The sequence below is a fragment of the Lepidochelys olivacea genome (assembly GCF_965140295.1).
Source record: "Lepidochelys olivacea isolate rLepOli2 genome assembly, chromosome: 1".
Lineage (NCBI taxonomy): Eukaryota > Metazoa > Chordata > Testudines > Cheloniidae > Lepidochelys > Lepidochelys olivacea.
In genome coordinates, this window is record NC_140411.1 from 344,091,279 (window position 1) to 344,111,227 (window position 19,949).

Sequence of the window (19,949 nt, forward strand, 5' to 3'; positions counted from 1 at the left end):
AAGGCACCTTGCTCGTTCCTCCAGCTGCTCACTGTTCGCTCTGGCCACTGTTGTTTGTTGTGCCACCGTTCACTCCATCGCTCTGTTGCCAATGGCCCTGTGCTGTCACCTTCTGCTGCCACCTGCCACTGTGACCTCTGCGAGTTGGTCTCTTGAGGTTCCACCCAGCTCTCAGGGATTTTAGCTGAGCTCTCAGTGGGGGAACCTCACTGCGAGTGCAGACTGGACCGTCTCTTCCACAGAAACACTGTCCCACAGCAGGTCTAAGCACTTAGACTTGATTATCAGTGATTTCAGCTGTAGTGGTCACTTAACACAACAAAAGACTCTCTATGGAGCCTAATCAGCTCTGTCTATAGTGGAGAGGGGCAGGTCAAACAGTACTTGTGACTCAGGCAGACCATCAAGCAAAACACTTGTCCCCACCCTCTCTCCTGATGCCCTCAGTCAGCACAGGCTAAGTACAGTTCTACTGCCCTTTACTCCTACAACAAGAACAACAACATTTCTTTCCCCCCCCACCCCATTCAAGTGATTTGTAACCCAGCCCCAGCCAAAATCTATCACTTGGGCAACACAGCTCAGTTTGCTGGATACCTAGGTAGATTAGGTGTGAATGTAAATACAATCTGGTCCTGAAGCCTTTCCCCCCAGCCCCCAGCTCATCACTAGCTGTCAGGGAGAGCTCATTTAGACTTTGCTTACAAATCATAATTTGAAATTATTAAGTTGGCCAATATCACCAAAATGAGCGCACTGACATTGTCATAAACAGCTGTATAAGGAAGCTAGTCTATGTTCATACTTTTCAAATCTATTATAGTTTTTCAGAGACACATATTTTATGATACACTGTATATGCTTTTAAAGTGTATTCATGTTTCAATTTCAATTCAAATTCCCAAACAATCACTAAATTGGCAACACTGCATGTAACTAGTTCACAAAACTGGGGGGGTGTTGGGGAAATTCGGGGGGAGTAAACACCCCCATGGGGAGGGTGTAGAGAAATCCCACTTGGGGTCCTAAAATCACTAGGCTGCTTTTGAAGACGTTGCTTGTACTCCTTTGACTGCAGTGGAGTGATGCCAATTTACACCAGCTGCGGATCTGGCCCCAAATGGAGAATTATTGTGGGGAGACATCAGTTCTGATGCATGTTTGTTTGTTTTTTCCAGGTTCTATGCTGCTGAAATCATTTGTGGTCTGCAATTTCTTCATTCTAAGGGAATAATATACAGGTAGTTTAACACATTGGAATCTAATATACGGCACAGTTAGCCTTTTTCTTCAACATATTGATTTTACCTGCTAGTTTGTATGTTGTTCTTCTTACTAATATTGAATTTACAACCCGCTTTGTTTTTCATCCCATTCGCCTATTTTATTTTGGGGGAGAGAGCTTGGAAAAGAGTCAGTCTTATGCACCCTTTTGGGGATCCCATCCTACTCCCATTGAACTCAATGCCCATTGTGTATTCCAAAGCCAGTTTCATAGATTCATAGATATTGAGGTCAGAGGGACCATTACAATCATCTAGTCTGACCTTCTACACAATGTAGGCCACCGAATCTCACCCACCCACTACTACAATAAACCTCTCACCTATGTCTGAGCTATTGAAGTCCTCAAATCATGGTTTAAAGACTTCAAGGTGCAGAGAATCCTCCAGCAAGTGACCCGTGCCCCATGTTGCAGAGGAAGGCGAAAAATCCCCAGGGCCTCTTCCAATCTGCCCTGGAGGAAAATTCCTTCCCAACCCCAAATATGGCGATCAGCTGAACCCTGAGCATGTGGGCAAGATTCACCAGCCAGATACCCAGGAAAGAATTCTCTGTAGTAACTCAGAACCCACCCCAGTTTGAGATGTTATTGACAATTACATAGTGCCTTGAGCTGAAAGATCCCAAAGACATGATTGCAAAACGTGGGCCCAATCCCTCCAGTATATGTCCATTCAGAACTCCCACTGACTTCGTTAGGAGTTTTGAGTGCACCAGGAATGCATGCTTAGAGCTTATAAATGGAAGGGTCACTTTGCCCTGCCACTGCAATGTAGCCACTTCGAGACTGGAAGACAGCGGCTTATATTAAAAGGGGGAGGGGGCAGGGGGGAATTACAGTACTACTGAAGTGTTCCAATAGAACTGCAAAGGGATTTTAAATACACAAAATGTTCTTACTCAATAGGGTCCGGCAGACAGCAGCGTGCCATTAAAAATTGGCTCGCGTGCCGTCTTTGGCACGCATGCCATAGGTTGCCGACCCCTGGCGTAACAGAAATAAAGTCAGTGAAGTTGGAAATGATGACAACATGAGTATCTGCTGCTTGGAATTGCTGCCTCTCTATTTCTTGTTGATCAATGTCTCACCTTTCAACCTGGCAGTAATCTAGCAGTAGGAGACTATTATCTTGTGACAATGTTTTCTTCACTTGATATTATGGTCCCTATTTTTAAACATAGGTGCTTTGTCTGGGATTTTCAATGGGCACGTCAACTGAATGGGATTTGAATGCCTAACTCCCTTGTCTTTCCTTCGATAAATCCCAGCCTTTAAAAGGAGTCCAAGGCGGCTCGCGTTTGACTACTCAGAGAGAGCGCGCTACATTTTCAAAAGCAACTAAGGTCATGTCTACACTAACGCTTCTGTCGGCAAAATGTATGTCACTCAGGAGTGTAAAAAAACCGCACCTCTGAGCGACATACATTTTGCTGGCATACGTGGTCGCGTGCACAAGTGGTATGTCGGCAGGAGAGCTTCTCCCAACTAGTCTCTAAGGTGCCACAAGTACTCCTTTTCTTTTTGCAAATACAGACTAACACGGCTGTTACTCTGAAATCTCCCAACTAGATAGCTACCATCATTTGTTGGGGGTGGTTTAATTATGTTGACAGGAGAGCTCTCTCCCGTCAGCATCGAGCGGCTACATGAGAAATCTTATAGTGGCACAGCTGCATCGGTCTCTAGTGTAGACGTAGCCTAAGTAATTTCAGTTGCCTTTATTTTTGGGGTGCTCAATTTGAGACAATGTTCTGATTTTCAGAAGGCTCTGAGTAGCCACCCATTGGAAGTCAGGCCCCCTTTCAAGGCGCCTCAGATGGGGTGCCCAAAATTACAAGTCACTTCTGTATGCAGTGTTGTTGTAGCTTAGAGCTTATAAAGTCCCACGATATTACAGAGACAAGGTGGGTGAGGTAAAACCTTTTATTGGACCAACTTCTGTTGGGGAGAGAGACAACCTTTCATGCTTATCCAGAGCTCTTCTTCAGGTCTGGGAAATGTACTCAGAGTACCACAGCTAAATATTCAGGATGTAATCGATTGTTTAGCATAAGTAGTTAACCCATATTTCAAGGGACCGTTCAAGGTAAAGTGGCTACGTCACTTTTGGAACTGTGGCCCAGCTGGGCATTCACATGCTTAGGGGCCTGCTGGTGCATGTGAGTGCAGAAGAATGTGCTGCTTAAAAAACCGCCTTGAAAATTAGTCCCTGTGACTTAATCGCTATTTTATCAGCAGTAACTTTAAGGGTGGCAATTCTGCAACAGAAAAGCTTCAAAAACAGACTCCAACGAGAAACTGCTGAGCTTGAATTAATATGCAAACTAGATACCATTAACTTGGGTTTGAATAGAGACTGGGAGTGGCTGGGACATTACACATATTGACTCTATTTCCCCATGTTAAGTATCCTCACACCTTCTTGTCAACTGTCTAAATGGGCCATCTTGATTATCACTACAAAAGTTTTTTTCTCCTGCTGATAATAGCTCATCTTAATTAATTAGCCCTTACAGTTTGTATGGCAACTTCCACTTTCTCTGTATGTATAATATATATATATATCTTCTTACTATATGTTCCATTCTATGCATCCAATGAAGTGGGCTGTAGCCCACAAAATCTTATGCTCTAATAAATTTGTTAGTCTCTAAGGTGCCACAAGTCCTCCTGTTCTTTTTGAAGTTTAGGTCAGCTCTGGAGACTAACCCAGAAGAAGCCATCACTCCATTTCTCCTTTCAGGGGTTGTTCCTCTTTGTTCTGTGTTGATGTGCGTGATTCATTGGCTGGCTTGCTTTTTAATTTCCCCCATACATATTTTTCTCTCCAAGCTCCCGGCTTCCCACAGCAGCCTGCAACCTCAGAGGAGAGCGTGGCAGTAGAGTGTGAAGGACTTCTGTAAATACTTCAGCCCCAGCTAGTGCGGCCCCGGGAGGGAAAAGATGATGGATGTTCTACTTAGGTTCTGGGGTGCTCCCAGCCATTGCAAAGCCAGCCCGGCTGCAGCTTCCCTGCGATTGTTTATTGGGCTAGCTAGATCAAAGCTAGCTCTGGTATATCTCGAGGTCCTGCAGCACACATGCATCTCTAACTGCAGTGTAGACATACCCCATTGAGGTTAGCACCGGAATTCGATTTTGGGGACAGGACTTGTGGGAAAGTATATTTTGGCCTTTGTCTCAGTCTCCATGAATTCCTAATGTCCCTCCCTCCCCCCAGGAGCAGAGCAGCTTATAGTGCTAATTAGTGTGGGTGTGGCAGAGCTGCCAAATGAGAAAGAAGGTGTAAAAAACCCTCCTCCTTCTTGTACCCTGGCTCAGCAGCCAGGTAAAAACTACAGCCCGTGTGCTTCCCTGAGTGCAAGGTGTGTATCTTCCTTGCATGCCCTGGGATTCAGTACAGCCCAAAGGGGGCAGGGTGAGGCTGTGTTCTTGCCCCTCCTACGCAGACAATTTTATTCTTGGAGCTACGGAGCAGATAGGACAGCTCTATATTGCTCCCCATTAATCTTCACAACGCCCTTCTGGGGCCTGGTAGGTACAGTAACTATTAATAAGCCCATATGACAGGGGAGGAAATGGGAGTAGAGCAGACAGGGTGAACTCACTGAGTTGGCTGTAGAGATTGCTGGGGTCAGGATGGAGACCTTGACCTCTCCCTTGTGTTCTCAAATCACCAAATCTTGCCACTTTCCTATTGCAAGAACCTATGTTATGTAATATTATACACGCACTTATGCCGCTGGACAGCGTTTCCATAGAAGATGTTTACTTTGCTCTTCTCTTGCAGAGATTTGAAGCTGGATAACGTTCTGTTAGACAAGGACGGGCATATCAAAATTGCTGACTTTGGGATGTGTAAGGAGAACATGTTTGAAGATGCAAAGACAAGCACTTTCTGTGGAACCCCTGATTACATTGCTCCCGAGGTAGGTGTGACCTGAACTTAGGTCAAATCTGTTCTCAGTCCTACCTGCAGGAAGCCCACCAATGTCAATGAGGTTGCGCGGTTGTTACTGAAAGCATAATTTAGCCCAGTAGTTGCATCATTTTCTTTGAGGAAACAGACAATGATTAATCACTTGCAGGGCTGCGTGAAAAGTATATAAGGTTCTTGCGAATGGTTCCCCTAGTTAGAAACTGGATTTCAGTTTGGCTTGTTAGTACCCTTTATTGCTCTCTGTGAATATAGACGCTGACTCCATGGGTGCTCCAGGGCTGGAGCACCCACGGAAAAAAAATAGTGGATGATCAACACCCACAGCCACAGCTGTTCGTCGCCGCCGCCACCAAACAGCTGATTGACGGCTTGGGAGGGGAGGGGCTTGAGGGAAGACAGAGACCAGGAGCAGCAGGTGGGTGGGGACTTCAGGAAATGGGTGGAGCTGGGGCAGGAAGAGGCGGAGCCAGGGCAGGGCCTCAGGAGTGGGGACGGAGTGGGGGCAGGGCCTTGGGGCAGAGCCGGGGTGGAGCACCCCCGGAGAAAACTAGAAGTCGTCGCCTATGTCTGTGAACATTCCTACAACTGAAATGTTCATCAGGCAAGCGTTTGTGGAACGCAGACTTTGCACCATAAGTGGTTGAATCACAAAATGAAATTTGATCTGTGATTAAATGAAATTCATTTCAGGCAGCAGCTGTTTATAAAGGCAGGTCATCCAATGAGGCGACAGAATACCATGTGATTAAAGTGACCCGTCATGAAACTCAATTGAAAATCCTGAATAGTTGACTGGATACTCCCTAATTTCAATGGGATTTAAGCCATTAAACTAACACATGCATTAGTGCTGCCTGCATCAGGGTCTTTGCTGAGTAGTTAAGTGTTAACATGACTGGGCCCTAAATAAGGCACAATACAAGCATGTGTGAATCCCAACTGTTTCTTCAAATAAATATATAAGGACTCTCACTTATATCAGGGTCAATCACTGAAGTCAGTGGGCCCAGTTCTCGCTTATAGTCCCATCAAGGGGGCAGAAACAGCCCCTGGGAAGTACCCAGGAATAAGCAGCTACCTTATCCTATGTATGGTGCACGACATGGGCAGTGAGGAGTTATCAGGGGGTGGTCACTGTGCTTTCACTGTTTTTCAGTTGCCTTTGGTTCCTAGATGGGAGTGGGGAAAGCTTAACATTATTTACCCCGAGGCTGCTCTAAAGTGTATCAGGGGCTGGGATAAAAGGAGACACAAAGGTGGCTTAAAGTCCCCTCTGTTCCTGCACTCCTCTTTGTCCTCTTCTCCTTCACCAGGATGCATCAGTTAATGAGCTGTTTATAGAGACCAGAATCCAGTCTTTGTGTGCCCTGACTGATGTAGCCTGGTGCAGGAGTGCCAGAAATGCTCTAGAAATGCTCCAGAGTTTGGCCACTGGTGCCCAAACTCTGGCCCTGCCCCCTGCTCCGCCTCTTTCCCTGAGGTCATGCCCTTATTCCACCTCTTCTCCGGAGGCCCTGCCCCAACAATGCCTCTTCCTCCTGCCCTCACCCTGTTCCTGGCCTTGTGGTTGATTTGACTGGGTGCAGACTCCAGCTGAAAGCAGACACAGATCTTCCGTGGAGAGACTCTGACTAATCTGGCAACAAGCCAAATGTTTCTCAGGAAGGAAGAGAACTCAAGAGCCCTCAATGCATCATGCCTGGCATCGCTCTGAAATCCATTTCTTTGCCTTTCAAGATCCCGTTCCCCGAGCTCAGTGTTTTCGTGATGGATATCGGTGCGTGCCAGATGGTTTTTAAAGGCTTTGTTTTCCCCCACGCTGTATTTCATCAATCTTTTACTGCGCTCCGGGGACCTGATTCTGATCTCAGTGGTAACCATGCAATTCAGGAGCCGCTCTGTTGAAATCAGTGGAACGACGCCGGCTTGATGCCGGTGGACGTGAGATCGCAATCAAGTCCCCAGTGGCTTTTATTCAGCTTCAACATTCTTTTAAAGAAATCTTTTTCTGATCCTAAACCAGAGTCACGGTCTTCAAGAGATAATCCGTTATCTGCGATTTCACTTAATGCAAGCTGGAGAGGTTTTATCTCAGCACCATCATTTATTTTAGAACTTCAGCCAGTGCATCGAAAAACCTTTTACCTACGAACTGAAAGAACTAGTGGAGTTTATTAATCATCTTTCAAGCCATGTAACAGACTTTTTCCAGCATTTCAGCACAGCTGCCTATTCCAGTTATTATTATTTGTATTGCGGTAGGGCCTGGAGTTTCTAACTGAGACTGGGACCATATTGTGCTATGTGCTATACTTACATATTCCTAAGGCACTTACAAGTTAGGTAGACAAGGCAGATGGAGGGTGGGAAGGGAAACAGACACAGAGGTAAAGTGATGTGCCCAAGGTCACACATCAGATCAGTAGCAGAGCCAGGAAAAGAGCCCAGGTATCCTGACTCCCACACCAGTACCCTGTTCTCCGGACCACACCGCTTCAGCCGTCAGCGGCTGTGCCTGCACTTAGAAGAATAATTGTCTTCTGTGGTATTAATCATCTCCACAGTTAGTCATTTATAGCTACAGCAACTCTAGCATACGGGGTCAGATTGTAATCAGCCCCTGTGCTGAAGAGCATAGGGGAGGAGCCGCAATGAACTTCCTCTCCATTTCTTGAGCCCCTTAATATGGGCAAGTTACAGTGGGCAGTAGCTGTCTGAAAAAGGGTGGAAAGGGGAGAGGTGAGGGCTGGGCCAGGGCCCTAGAGGGAACCCTCTGAAAGGTAATGTCGTTTCCTCAGAGCCCCCAGGAAGAACTCTGGCTGACTCTCCCAGAGTTCCTTACAGGGGGCAGCTCCTGGACGGCCACTGCAGACTGAATGTAGCCCATGCTATAGAGGTACAATTGCATTTGAGGCTTCACACAGCAGTCTGACTCTGGTAAAATTCCCATTGACTTATCATGTCTCTATCCTAGGTCTGGCATTGGAATTATGTCATGTTGCCCTATCTCATTGGCCTCAATGGAAGATTTACCTTCATAAAGTCTACAGGATAGAGCCCTTACAATTCAAAGAATGAATGCCAGCAAGCCCACGCCTGTGTCTTTGCCACCTCCCAAATTGTTCACGCTGAAGGGCTTTCTAACTTGGCCTTGCTCACTCACAACTGGGCATGGGGTTATATTCTTATTGCTCTGGCTTATCTCGAGAAAAGGGTCATTTCTGGGCTCACATACAATCACCCAGATTCTGGCTACAGGGGATTTACTCCAGATGTAAATGGGAGCAGAACTGGACCAATCATATCACAGTAGGTTTGCCGGGCCAAATTCTGCTCTTATTACATCGTTGTAAACTCATTGCCTTCAATATGACCATGTGATTGCCAGTAACATGAAGCTTAGTTTATGCACTATTAATAGCTGAGTGAAATTCCCTCTGTGCTGTCCCATTCCTTTCTGGGGTAACTTAGAGTGATTTCACCACACCAGAGGACAGCTTGTAAAATTACAACTGGGGCTAGTGAACACATTAAAGATCCCATGTAGCTGCTTACAGCAAACCTTACAAGACATGGCACTAGACTATTACGCGATTATTTTTGCACCTCCTGCTGTGGAAATTGAACCCTGTTTGAATAGGGATTTGGGAACCAAGAAGTTTCTGAGTCATTGTTGCAAACAAGCTGTCAGAGGCATTGTCTTCTGTGAATCAAAAATCTATCCAATACAGCGATAAACCGTGGAGTGAAATGAAACCCTTGTTCATTAAGGTGCAGCTGACAGAGGCTTTGTGTATTGGTGTGGAGCTGAAGTATGTATAGTACATGGATAGACAACTTTCTGGCCAGTTGCATATTAACCTAATTAGAAAAAGCATTGTCAGTGGTAAAAGATAAAATAACAAAACCTAACAAAACTCTGTAAAAACAACTGGATGACTGTGGACACTTGAGCTCATTATTTTATTTTTAAACTTTATTCTGGCGGTTTTGATTTTGATTTCTCAAAATGCCAGATGCTATTAGACCATGTTGAAGACCAGAGGTTTAAACTTTTCACCTAGTGAACCACATCCTAACAACCAGGTCAGACAAGTTTCTCTGACCTATTCTACCACCTTTGCAGTGATATTTCCTAGCATGGGGGAATCCCCAACGAGCATAGAGCCAGCAGAGTTGCTTCCTATTACTCCTCTCCTGCAGACCCTAGTGCTGGGGGTGGGGGTGTGTGTTAGGATGGGCAAGAGGACTGGCAGAGCACAAAGTCAGCTGGCATATGGTCCCTAGGGAATAACACACTGGTGCATTTTAGAGCAGCCCTTGGGCTGCTCTAAACTGGTCCAATGCCAGGGCAAAGACTCAGGCTATTGGAGCAGAATAACAGGTTCCCTACTAGCTCTGTCCCTCACCAACATTTTGCTTCCCCCACTATTAACTGGATGTAACAGAGAAGTAGGTCCATAATCTATTGGTTACCTCTCCCCCACAAACAATGTGTGATTAGCAGACTGCCGCCCCTCCTAATAAAGATCCTATTCACAATTGTGCAACATCCCTGTGGGAATTACACCAATTACATTACATGCAGCTAGGCTGGCTCCTTCCTTCTTATCTTCAGCTGCTTCCCCAGGCCTCAGGGCTTTTCTTTATAACGAAGAGCATGGATGCCTGTAGAAGAAGCTAGTAACGAGGTGGGGCTAACATCATATGACCTGCTCTCTGTGGGCTACCAGCAAGTGATTCCCAGACCAATGTCTGAGAAACACTGGTATAGACTACTAATCAGTTCCAAATTCAGTTCTTTAAAATGCAGCTCTGATGAGTCAAATAAGCCCCACGACACACCTCACAAACTGGGTTTTTCTTTAAACGATGGAACTCACAAGTCTGAGTTAATTTTTCTTTTTCTGATGAATTTTGCAAAAGAATGTGGGGCTGGCACTACTTCCCATGTTGCAGCTCAACAGTTTAGCTCCATGTTTGTAAGCAGAAAACCAGCAGGGTTTAGAATGTAACTTTGGCACACCTTTACCTGCTAGCCGTGTGACTATTTTTGCTGCAGCAGATTGCACTAGTCTTCTATTGTTTCAGGAAAGCGAACGGCGTAGTAAAATTATACTTACTGTATACAGCTTTTCAGGCATAGATTTCAAAGGTGGGTAAGTATTGTTATTATCCCTATTTTTTGTAGCTAAGGAAATTGAGGCACAGACAGATTAAGTGATTTGCCCACAGTCACACACTAGCTCGTTGGCAAACCCAGGTCTTCGGACCCACAGGCTGGTTCCCCATCCACTTGATGATGACGACGATGATGCCAGTTAATTGCTTTCTCCAAGTCCTTGGCCCAAATCCTCAGCTGCATCCCTGCTCCGGGTGCAGCTTGTGGAAGAGGGATGGTGCAAATGGGTCTTTACATCACCTTTCTGTCCCTGATTCCGTTAGGGGCCATGGACCAGTTAAAGAAGCCTCAGGCAAGCCCCTGACTTATACCCAGCTGTGTATGGCCCAAAGGGAGGGTTCAGGAAGCCTGGGGTTGCTGTGATTTAGAGCTGCTCTGACCACACACACCCCACACTGGCAACTGTGAGGAAGGGTGCACCGGTAAGTCTATGACATCTGCAGGTTACTGAGGAAAATCATCCAATGGCTGTTTAAAATAGCATCATGCCTGTTTTGCTCTGCCTAAGCAGCACAAAGCAGCTGTAGAGGGGTCCAAGTCTGCCACTAATGGACAGCATCTAGAGGATAGACTATTAATGTCAAGTGTTTTGTGTCTGCCTTTCTCACTCCCTGCCAATCTCCCTCTGACATAGATTTTGCTCGGACAGAAATATAACACGGCGGTTGACTGGTGGTCCTTTGGTGTCCTTCTGTATGAGATGCTGATTGGCCAGTCTCCTTTCCATGGCCAAGATGAAGAGGAGCTTTTCCAGTCCATCCGCATGGATAATCCATTCTACCCTCGCTGGCTCAATAAGGATGCAAAAGACATCCTAGTGAAGGTAAGAAGTCACAGCACTTCCACTGTTACAGGTCAGATCCTTTTTGCCAAATGCTAACATCTCTCCTTGATGTTTGTATCTTCTCACTGGTGTGCAGGCCTTAGTACTATGGTGAGAAATAATCTCATAGAATCATAGAATATTAGGGTTGGAGAAGACCTCAGAGGTCATCTAGTCCAACCCTCTGCTCAAAGCAGGACCAACACCAACTAAATCATCCCAGCCAGGGCTTTGTCAACCCAGGCCTTAAAAACCTCTAAGGATGGAGATTCCACCACCTCCCTAGGAAACCCATTCCAGTGCTTCACCACCCTCCTAGTGAAACAGTGTTTCCTAATATCCAACCTAACCCTCTCCCACTGCAACTTGAGACCATTGCTTCTTGTTCTGTCATCTGCCACCACTGAGAACAGCCAAGCTCCATCCTCTTTGGAACCCCCCTTCAGGTAGTTGAAGGCTACCCCTGTCACTGTTCTCTTCTGCAGACTAAATAACCCCAGTTCCCTTAGCCTCTCCTAGTAAGTCATGTGCCCCAGCCCCCTAATCATTTCCATTGCCCTCCGCTGTACTCTCTCCAATTTGTCCACATCCCTTCTGTAGTGGGGGGACCAAAGCTGGATGCACGATTATAGACAGTGCTTTGTCTGAGGATGTCAGAGCACAATGGGCCTGATCCCAGGCCCCCTGAATCTTAACGCCTACATTCATCTACACGTTGTCTCCATCCCCCGCCTTGTTCTCTCATGTCTCACATTAGTCTTTCTGGTTTGGACTCGGGGGAAGGACCATGTTATTTATGTGTCAGGAAAGTCACATGGAAATGCACCATGCTCCATCAATAATAATAATGGAGAAAGAGGATTCTCTGTTCTATGTATATACAGCACCTAGCACAGCAGGACTCAGGCTTCTAGGAACCACCATAATAAGAATAATAAATAAAGTACAAACATGCTGGCTCAAACAATGCACAACACGTGAGACAGAGATTATGGAGGCCTGACTAGGTGTCTCTTGGTGCCATCTTTCTGCACAAGCAGACTGAGCCTTTGTTAGCTTTATTTAATGTAGTATCAGAAATAAAAATCATCCTTATTGCCAAACACTAAACTCCCTTTCTGAGAAAGAGACAATTATCCTGGTTATTGGCCACTTCCCATTAGCACTGAATTTGTATAGTTAAACATGTGGTAGTCTTTAGATTCATTAGCATAAGCATTTAATTTAGTGGAGGGGACTCTGTATAGCTGAATTATAGCTGCGCAATCAGTCTTCTTTAGTCTATTTCAGCACTGTGGCCAGGTTATGATTTGCTGGTGCACAACCCAAAACTCCATTCTGTAGCTGGGATTTCCTTCCATCCGATTCTTCAGTGGCTACCTTTGGCCCTAGACCTTATTGTTGTTTATTAGTTGTTGAGCAGCAACTGTGTGTTTGCTTGCTAACGAGCATGCAAAGACATGGTCCCACCCCAGATAAAAGGCCAGTTTTTCAAAAGACCTCAGCGCCGACAACTGGTGGGGGGCCAGATTGCCCAAATAGTTTCTTGTGTTGAGAACAATGGGAGCTGATGGGCACTGAGCACTTTGGAAAATGTGGCCCCTAGCGCTGGGCAGGAAATGGTTTTCCTGTCACGCAAATGTTTCTGAGATTTAAAAAAAATTGTCCTGTTCGGGAATGAGAACAGAGCCCTTTGAACGATTTTCATGGAAACACACACAGAGAGACCCATGCCACTGGAGCCAGTAGCCTGGTGGTTAGCCACGATGGGGAGACCCAGGTTCAAGCTCCTGGTCTGAGTCAGGGAGAAATGGGTCTTGAACTTAGGTTACCCACATCTCAACAGATTCTATAGTCACTGGTCTTTTTGGATGTTGGGAGGGAATAGTCTTTTTCTCTCTCTCTCTCTCTCAAACCAGAAATTCCATCCTGGATCTAAGCTACCTTTCCCCCTGAAAGTTTCATCAAACCTGATATGTCCTTGACTCTCTAATACCTTGGGTCCAACATGCCTACCACAACACTGCCCACCTACAGAAAGTCTCATTTTTGTCAAATTGGCATTTTCGAGTGAAAATGCATTTTGTCAAAACATTCCTGACCCACTCTACATGCCATTTCATTTAGGGGCCTGCAGAAGAGCTCAGCTCTTTTGAAAATCTGTGTCATAGACAACCCGTCTTCTTCCAGGGCTAGAAAAGTCTTCTATCTTTTCAGCTGATCTTGATAAACAAGGGAACCTGTGGCCATGGCAGGGACAGTGGAAGCTTCCTAACAGTGGGGGGCCACGGGCGCCCAAACCGTGGCCCCGCCCCCCACACTGCCCCTTCACCTGAGGCCCCACCCCTACACTGCCCCTTCCCCTGAGGCCCCACTCCTTTCCCCTGTTGCTTGTCCTTACGGCTGGTAAAAAGTGGGAGGGCATAGCCCCGTTGTTCCAGTGCCCCTGGGCCGAGGTGTCATGGTAAAAGTGCCAACAGAAGGGAAGACAACAAACAGAGTGCAAGGAGTGATTTTTAAGTAGCTTTGCCACCTCTTAGCAGCCTTTCTGATTCGGAGACCTCACAAAATGCAGGACCAGATGACTGGAATGCTTGGTAAAAATGAAGGTGGGCAACACCTGCCATATGAATATTCCAGCCATCAAGGCCTAATTTTTCCAACACTTATGCCTCAGCTTTATCTACAAAATATTCATCCTCACAACCCATAATTGTACACACATGTCATTGTACAGGCATTTACACAGGCAAACAGGTGCAGTAATCGTGCATCTAAGCACCTATTTTGTACACACAATTCACCATTGGCTTGTGCACCTGCACGTTTTGAGGGCACAGCTTAATGGCTGACATTGAAAAATTGGCCTCAAGTATCAAAGTGAAGTAATGAGGACCAGGACAAGATGATTCAGCTTCCCGCTTGGCATGTGGGGCTAGGGATCAGCACCACTTTGCCTGCAAGATTCACGTTTTCACTGAGTAAAGAGGTACCATGGGTGACACCTACCATGGCTACGTGGGTGCTACTGTGGACGGTGCTATCCACAGAAGAGTAAGGTGCTCCGCTCTCTGCTCACTTCCAGCTTTTCGTGCGAGAACCGGAGAGGAGGCTCGGAGCAAAGGGGAACATCCGCCAGCATGCCTTTTTCCAGGAGATAAACTGGGAGGTTCTAGAAGAGCGAGCGATGGAACCACCATTCAAACCCAGAGTGGTAAGGACTATTCTTAGGTTCCTCAGATCAAAACGCTTTTCTTACCATATTCTTTTGTTCCTGAACTGTGCGTTCTCCCCAGTGGCGAGGCCAGCATAGGCTATTTGGGTGGGCCCTGACTGCGGGTGGGTGGGCAATTATGGGAGGGCCGGGAGGGCAGGAGGAATGGGGGGCCTGCTTACCCCCACCTCATGCAGCTGGCCTTGCGGGGGGCGATGGATGGACCCACTGCCCAGGGGCTCCCCGGGGCCCCGGGTGCGCACCAAGCTCTGGGAGGAGACGCTGCTCTCTAGCACGCACGGCTCCCGGCTCTCTTCCAGGTGCCACACCGGGCCCGGTTCCCCCAGGCAGCGGGCCTGCCTTTTTTGAAGATCTCCTCTACTTCTGCCGGCCACCCGCTCACTCGCCCTCCTCCCAGTGGCGGATTAGCCCCTGGGCCAACCCGGGACCCCAGAAAAATGGGTGCTCTCGTGCCCCTACCCGCTCTGCCTGCCCAGTGCTCCTGTCGGGGAGCGGAGGGGGTGCGCGGGGGCTTTCTCCACTCCGCCCACCCCACCGGCACTCCAGCCTGGGAGTGGGCTCAGGGCACTGGGGCTTTCCCCACTTCACCCACCCAGCCCCAGCAGGAGCACGAGGCGGGCAGAGCGGAGCAAGCCCCCATGCCCTGAGCCCACTCCCCGGCTGGAGCGCTGGGTGGGCAGGCAGAGCAGGCAAGCTTTGGGGCCAGAGCAGAGCTGGGGCTGTGGGGGGGGGGTGGCCGTGGCCCACCCAGGTCCACCTGTGGCTTTGCCACTGGTTCTCCCTACCAGCACTGAAGTTGGCACCAACAGCCAATCAGAACAGCCTGCCTGGAGAGCACCAGCGGGATTCAGACCAGCATTTCCAAACGTAGCCGCCCCTAGTCAGACACACTGGGCAAAATTTTCAAGCTCCGGAATCTAACGTCAGGGACGTCAACCCACATTTAGGCACCGAAGGTCTTGTTTTTAGTTGTGCTGATTTCCCACGTGCTACTTTGACTTCATGTGGAGTTGTGGGAACTCTTTGCTTCTGCAGGTCAGGCCCTGATTCCTCAACGTGGATTGACTTTGGACACACAGGATAGACAATGTTGGCCTTTGGTTAAGTGCCTAAGTATACACAGAAGCACCTAACCATAGACATCCAAACGTGAAAATGCTGAACCTAACTTCTGGTGCCCCATGCAGTTCTTAATTTGTGCCAGGGCTTGCCAGGGCTGAGTCCTGGCACCTCTAGGCTTGGTAGTTCATAGCCCCACCCACTCTGGGCTTCCTGCTTCCATTATGAATGTGAAAAATCTATTTGAGCCCCGGCACATCTTTCATTACAAATTAAGCACTGGCTCCATGGGATTCTGCTTCATTATGGCACACAGAATTAAGGTACAAGGCCAAATCAAACCATCAGCTTCTCTGTGAAATCTGGAGAACACTCATAGACTCATAGACTATCAGGGTTGGAAGGGACCTCAGGAGATCATCTAGTCCAGCCAATCCTCAATTTTTGCCCCAGACTCCTAAATGGCCCCCTCAAGGATTGAGCTTACAACCCTGGGTTTAGCAGGCCAATGGTCAAACCACTGAGCTATCCCTCCCTCCAACAGCTGATGTTGTCAATAACAGCAATAGCATTTGTATAGTACTTACAACACAGCATTTATGTCGAGCAATTTACCTTCAAAGTCATTTCCAAACCCAGGTTAATTAGCCTGCACAGACTGATACATAAGCCTAATTATCCCTGTTTTACAGAAAGAGAAACCAATTCTCTAATATCCCTACATGGTAGAATTCACTGGAGTCACACTGTTGCCCATATAATCTGTACTCCCATTTACAGTACTTAGATATCACAGTGAGAGGTAGGTGATTGACACCAAGGTTCTGGATACTTTGATACCACACTGATACCAAGGTAACCAATACCAGGATGATGGATACTTAGGTCTGGTCTACACTTACGAACTAACTACATCGCTCAGCACTGTGAAAAATTTTGCACCCTGAGCACCATAGTTAACCGCTAGTGTAGACGTGGCTAGATCAGTGGAAGGATTCTTCTGTCACACTATCTACCGCCTCTTGGAGTGGTGGATTAACTACATCAACGCAAAAACCCTTTCATGGACGTAGGAAGTGTCTACACTGTGTAGACGTGCCCTTAGATCCCAAAGGTATGGGTGCCTTAAATATACTATTAGATTAGATTTAGATGAATGGTAAATGGTATGAAAAGAAACAACTGTTTTTTCGTTCTTTCCTTTTTCCTTCTTGAAGAAATCCACAAGTGACTGTAGCAACTTTGACAAGGAATTTCTCAATGAAAAACCTAGACTGTCATGTGCAGACAGAGCGCTGATTAATAGCATGGACCAGAATATGTTCAGCAACTTCTCATTTGTGAACCCTAAAATGGAGAGGATCTTATCCTGAGATCTGCCCTCCCCGGCACCTTCCTCGCTAAAGGAATTCTGTGAATTGATTTGAGTAACACTTCTATCAACTGAAAACCAAGAATGGTTCACTTTGACGAGAACCTGAACAGAAGCACTCACCAGTGAAAGCTGATACCATGTTTGTGGGTTTCCTGGTTGTATCCTGTAGCAGATGCCAAACGTACTTCACGAATGGCCAACTCTCTTTCTGGTCTCTCTTGGTCTCGCTCTCTTTTCTGCATGCTCTTGAATTTGAAGGCAATAGAAAAGGAGTAGATACAAAATCCTGTTCACCTTACTCACACACATAGCCGGTGGGACTCCTCGTGTGAGTAAGACAACCACATTTCGGCCCTAGCGGTGCGTTTCAGATTTGCTACTCCAGTGTCCAGTCCTGACGTTCTTATTGAGACCAAATTTCCATTGAGTAAAGGGTTGTGTGTTCAAGAATTGGACCTCCTAGAAGACTACCTTTCCAGGTAGGTCTCTTTTCAGCTCCCACCTGTGCACCTGTAAAATTGCATGTACACCTACATGTACTCGGCGAAGACAAACACCGGCCTGCATGCTTTAAAAATGCCTTTATTTGTGCAAGAGCTAGAATTTGCCCACACAAAAAAACCTTGGGACAGACGGGCTTTGTGGGTGCAAATTCCAACACTTGCATGCACATAAATGTTAGATTTGCCTAGGTGTGCATGCAGGGATTTACACTTGCGCAGACTGGGGACATGTATACGTGATCTTCAAACCACAGACTAAAAATCAAGCTCTATGTCAATGCAGTGAGGCTCAGCTCTGAGCTTTATTCCTCACATCTGCACTGTATGGGTGTGTCTATGCTTCAAGCTGTGGGTGCGATTCGCAGCTCGAGGAGACATACCCACGCTAGCTCTGATTGAGCTAGCACGCTAAAATTAGAGCGGTGCAAGCAGCGGGAGGATCAAGCTGCCCCAAGTTCATGCCTAGCATCTCAGTCTATCTTTAGCCCGCCAGCTCCATCAGAGCTAGTGTGGGTCTGTCTCCTTGAGCTGTGAATCACACCCTCAGCTCCAAAGGTAGACGTACCCTCCAAAGGTAGACGTGTTCATTCAAACAGGACTCTCTAAACCAGGGGTTCTCAGGACAAAATTTTTCATGGCCTCAGAGTGCGGACACCAACTCTTGCTGGTGGCCGCTCTCACACTTTTCCCTAAAATACTTAATCAGCTTTAAGAAAAACAATTAAATATGCACATATGCACATCCATATCATTATCATTTGTTTATTGCTAGCTGGTAAGTCCATTGTGAAAAGTGATATTAACGTACAAATACTGCTTTTCACAGCAGACTTACTCAGCCCTGCCAAGTCTGTGGACAAATTAAGCCCTGGATGAGGGGCTAGGGGAGGCAGGGGGAAGCTAGAGCCTGAAGTCCTGCCACCCCGAGCCTAGGGCCTGCCACGGTGCAGCCGAAGCCTGGGATTGGAGCCCGAAGCCCCACAGCCAGAGCCTGCCAGCCCACCACCCCAGGACTGAACCCCAAAGCCTGAGCCCCACCGCCCTTGGGAAGGTGGGGAACTCACAGGCTGCCTGCTCCTCCAGCATTGTGCTGCAGGTGTCTCCAGAGGGAGGCAGGGCCCAACCCCTGCTGGCAGCCCCAGCAACTGATACCAAGGCGGTGCATCCCAGAGCAACAGGGAGAGGGAGGGGCTTTCACTCCCCCACACACACACCTCCCAGGGGCCTCTGGTAGCAAGAAAAGGCCATGGTGGCCGCATTTGAGAAACGCTGCTCTAAGCTTCTGTCCCACCATCTGCCAGATTCAGGGTAAAATCGGGGCTGGATTCTCTTTGGGGGAGTCTCTTCTTCCTAACACCTGGTCAGGAATATGGAGAGACTCTCCCCCAAAACATAATTTAGGGATTTGGGCCTCCGGTCATTGTCCTGTACGTATTAACTTGAAAGATAGTATTCAGTACTTTCAAAGACTGAACAACTTAATACTGCTACAAATGATGCTGCCCCTGCTCTTTGGTATTCAGCAGGGACCTGAACCAAGGTACAAAGCTGCACACGACACTCTAAAGGTGAGACAATACATTGCATGATAATGGCAATTATTTTCTCTCAACTGTTGACAACAAGTTGCTGACCTATTATGTTCTGTTTCGGGCAAAAAAATATCGTAGCAGTAATGAGATTTTAGTGGAAATCCTTTACAATAAATGTACGCTGTCTTCTGAGATTTGCAAAACCATCATCCTACTTATTTAGTTGCTGTTCAAGAGATAAATGGAAAGATCTAATGCCTCTAAGTTACTGCTTTTCACTAATAGTCTAATGGAAATATTTACCCTGGTTATCATGTCAAAGCAGAAATAAAGAGCCAGATTCTCTGCTCTGTTGACTTCAGTGGAGCTATGTTGGTTTATTCCAACTGAGGATTTGTATGAATATTTAGAGATTTCCAAGGGCAATGTAATGTTAATGACTCGATTCAATTAAAACTGCCATAGGCTTTCTACCTGTACAACCGCGTTCTGGACAGCAGTGTCAGTGACCATGGTCCCATGTGAGGGAATGGGCACTCACCATAGTACGGTGATGGGCAGCAGTATGAAAATCTAAGACAGAAAAGAAAACCACCTTGCTGTTAAAAGAATATCCCAGGAATGTGAGTCTCCTGCCTCTTGAGAAGTCGTTGTTTGTGCTGTATGAAATGTAGGCGAAATCTGTGCATACTGTTTGCCGCTAGTCATCATGTTTAATTAGATTCGTTAACATGAATTTTTAAAATGTCAGTGCTGTTTGTACAGTTTAATAAAATGTTGTGTATGATTGGCGAGTGAGTGTAAATGTGATTAAAGGGGAACAAAGAAAGGACACACTCAGAAAAGCCATTCAAATTGTGACGGGCGCTCTGCTGCGTGTTCTTCGGGGGCATTTCAACCAGGTGGTAAGTAACCAAAGTCAGGACGCATTTGAGTATTAAAACCTGTGCTATGGACTAACGTCTATTTCTGCATAACAGCAACTGTAAAACCAAATTGTACCCTTACGTGGGAG

General features: G+C 46.8%; 1 protein-coding gene across 2 annotated transcripts in view; it reads left to right on the plus strand.

The window, feature by feature from the left end:
- Window positions 1-19,721, plus strand: part of PRKCQ (protein kinase C theta) — an 87,304-nt gene extending 67,583 nt beyond the window's left edge. For both annotated transcript variants that reach the window (XM_084617425.1, XM_084617426.1), the window contains 5 exons: window positions 1,179-1,241; window positions 5,076-5,214; window positions 11,042-11,230; window positions 14,316-14,444; window positions 16,742-19,721. In XM_084617425.1, the coding sequence (XP_084473551.1) occupies window positions 1,179-1,241; window positions 5,076-5,214; window positions 11,042-11,230; window positions 14,316-14,444; window positions 16,742-16,897 (676 nt within the window). In that variant the 3' untranslated portion in view covers window positions 16,898-19,721. The remainder of the gene's footprint in view (window positions 1-1,178; window positions 1,242-5,075; window positions 5,215-11,041; window positions 11,231-14,315; window positions 14,445-16,741) is intronic.
- The last annotated feature ends 228 nt before the right edge of the window (window positions 19,722-19,949 follow it).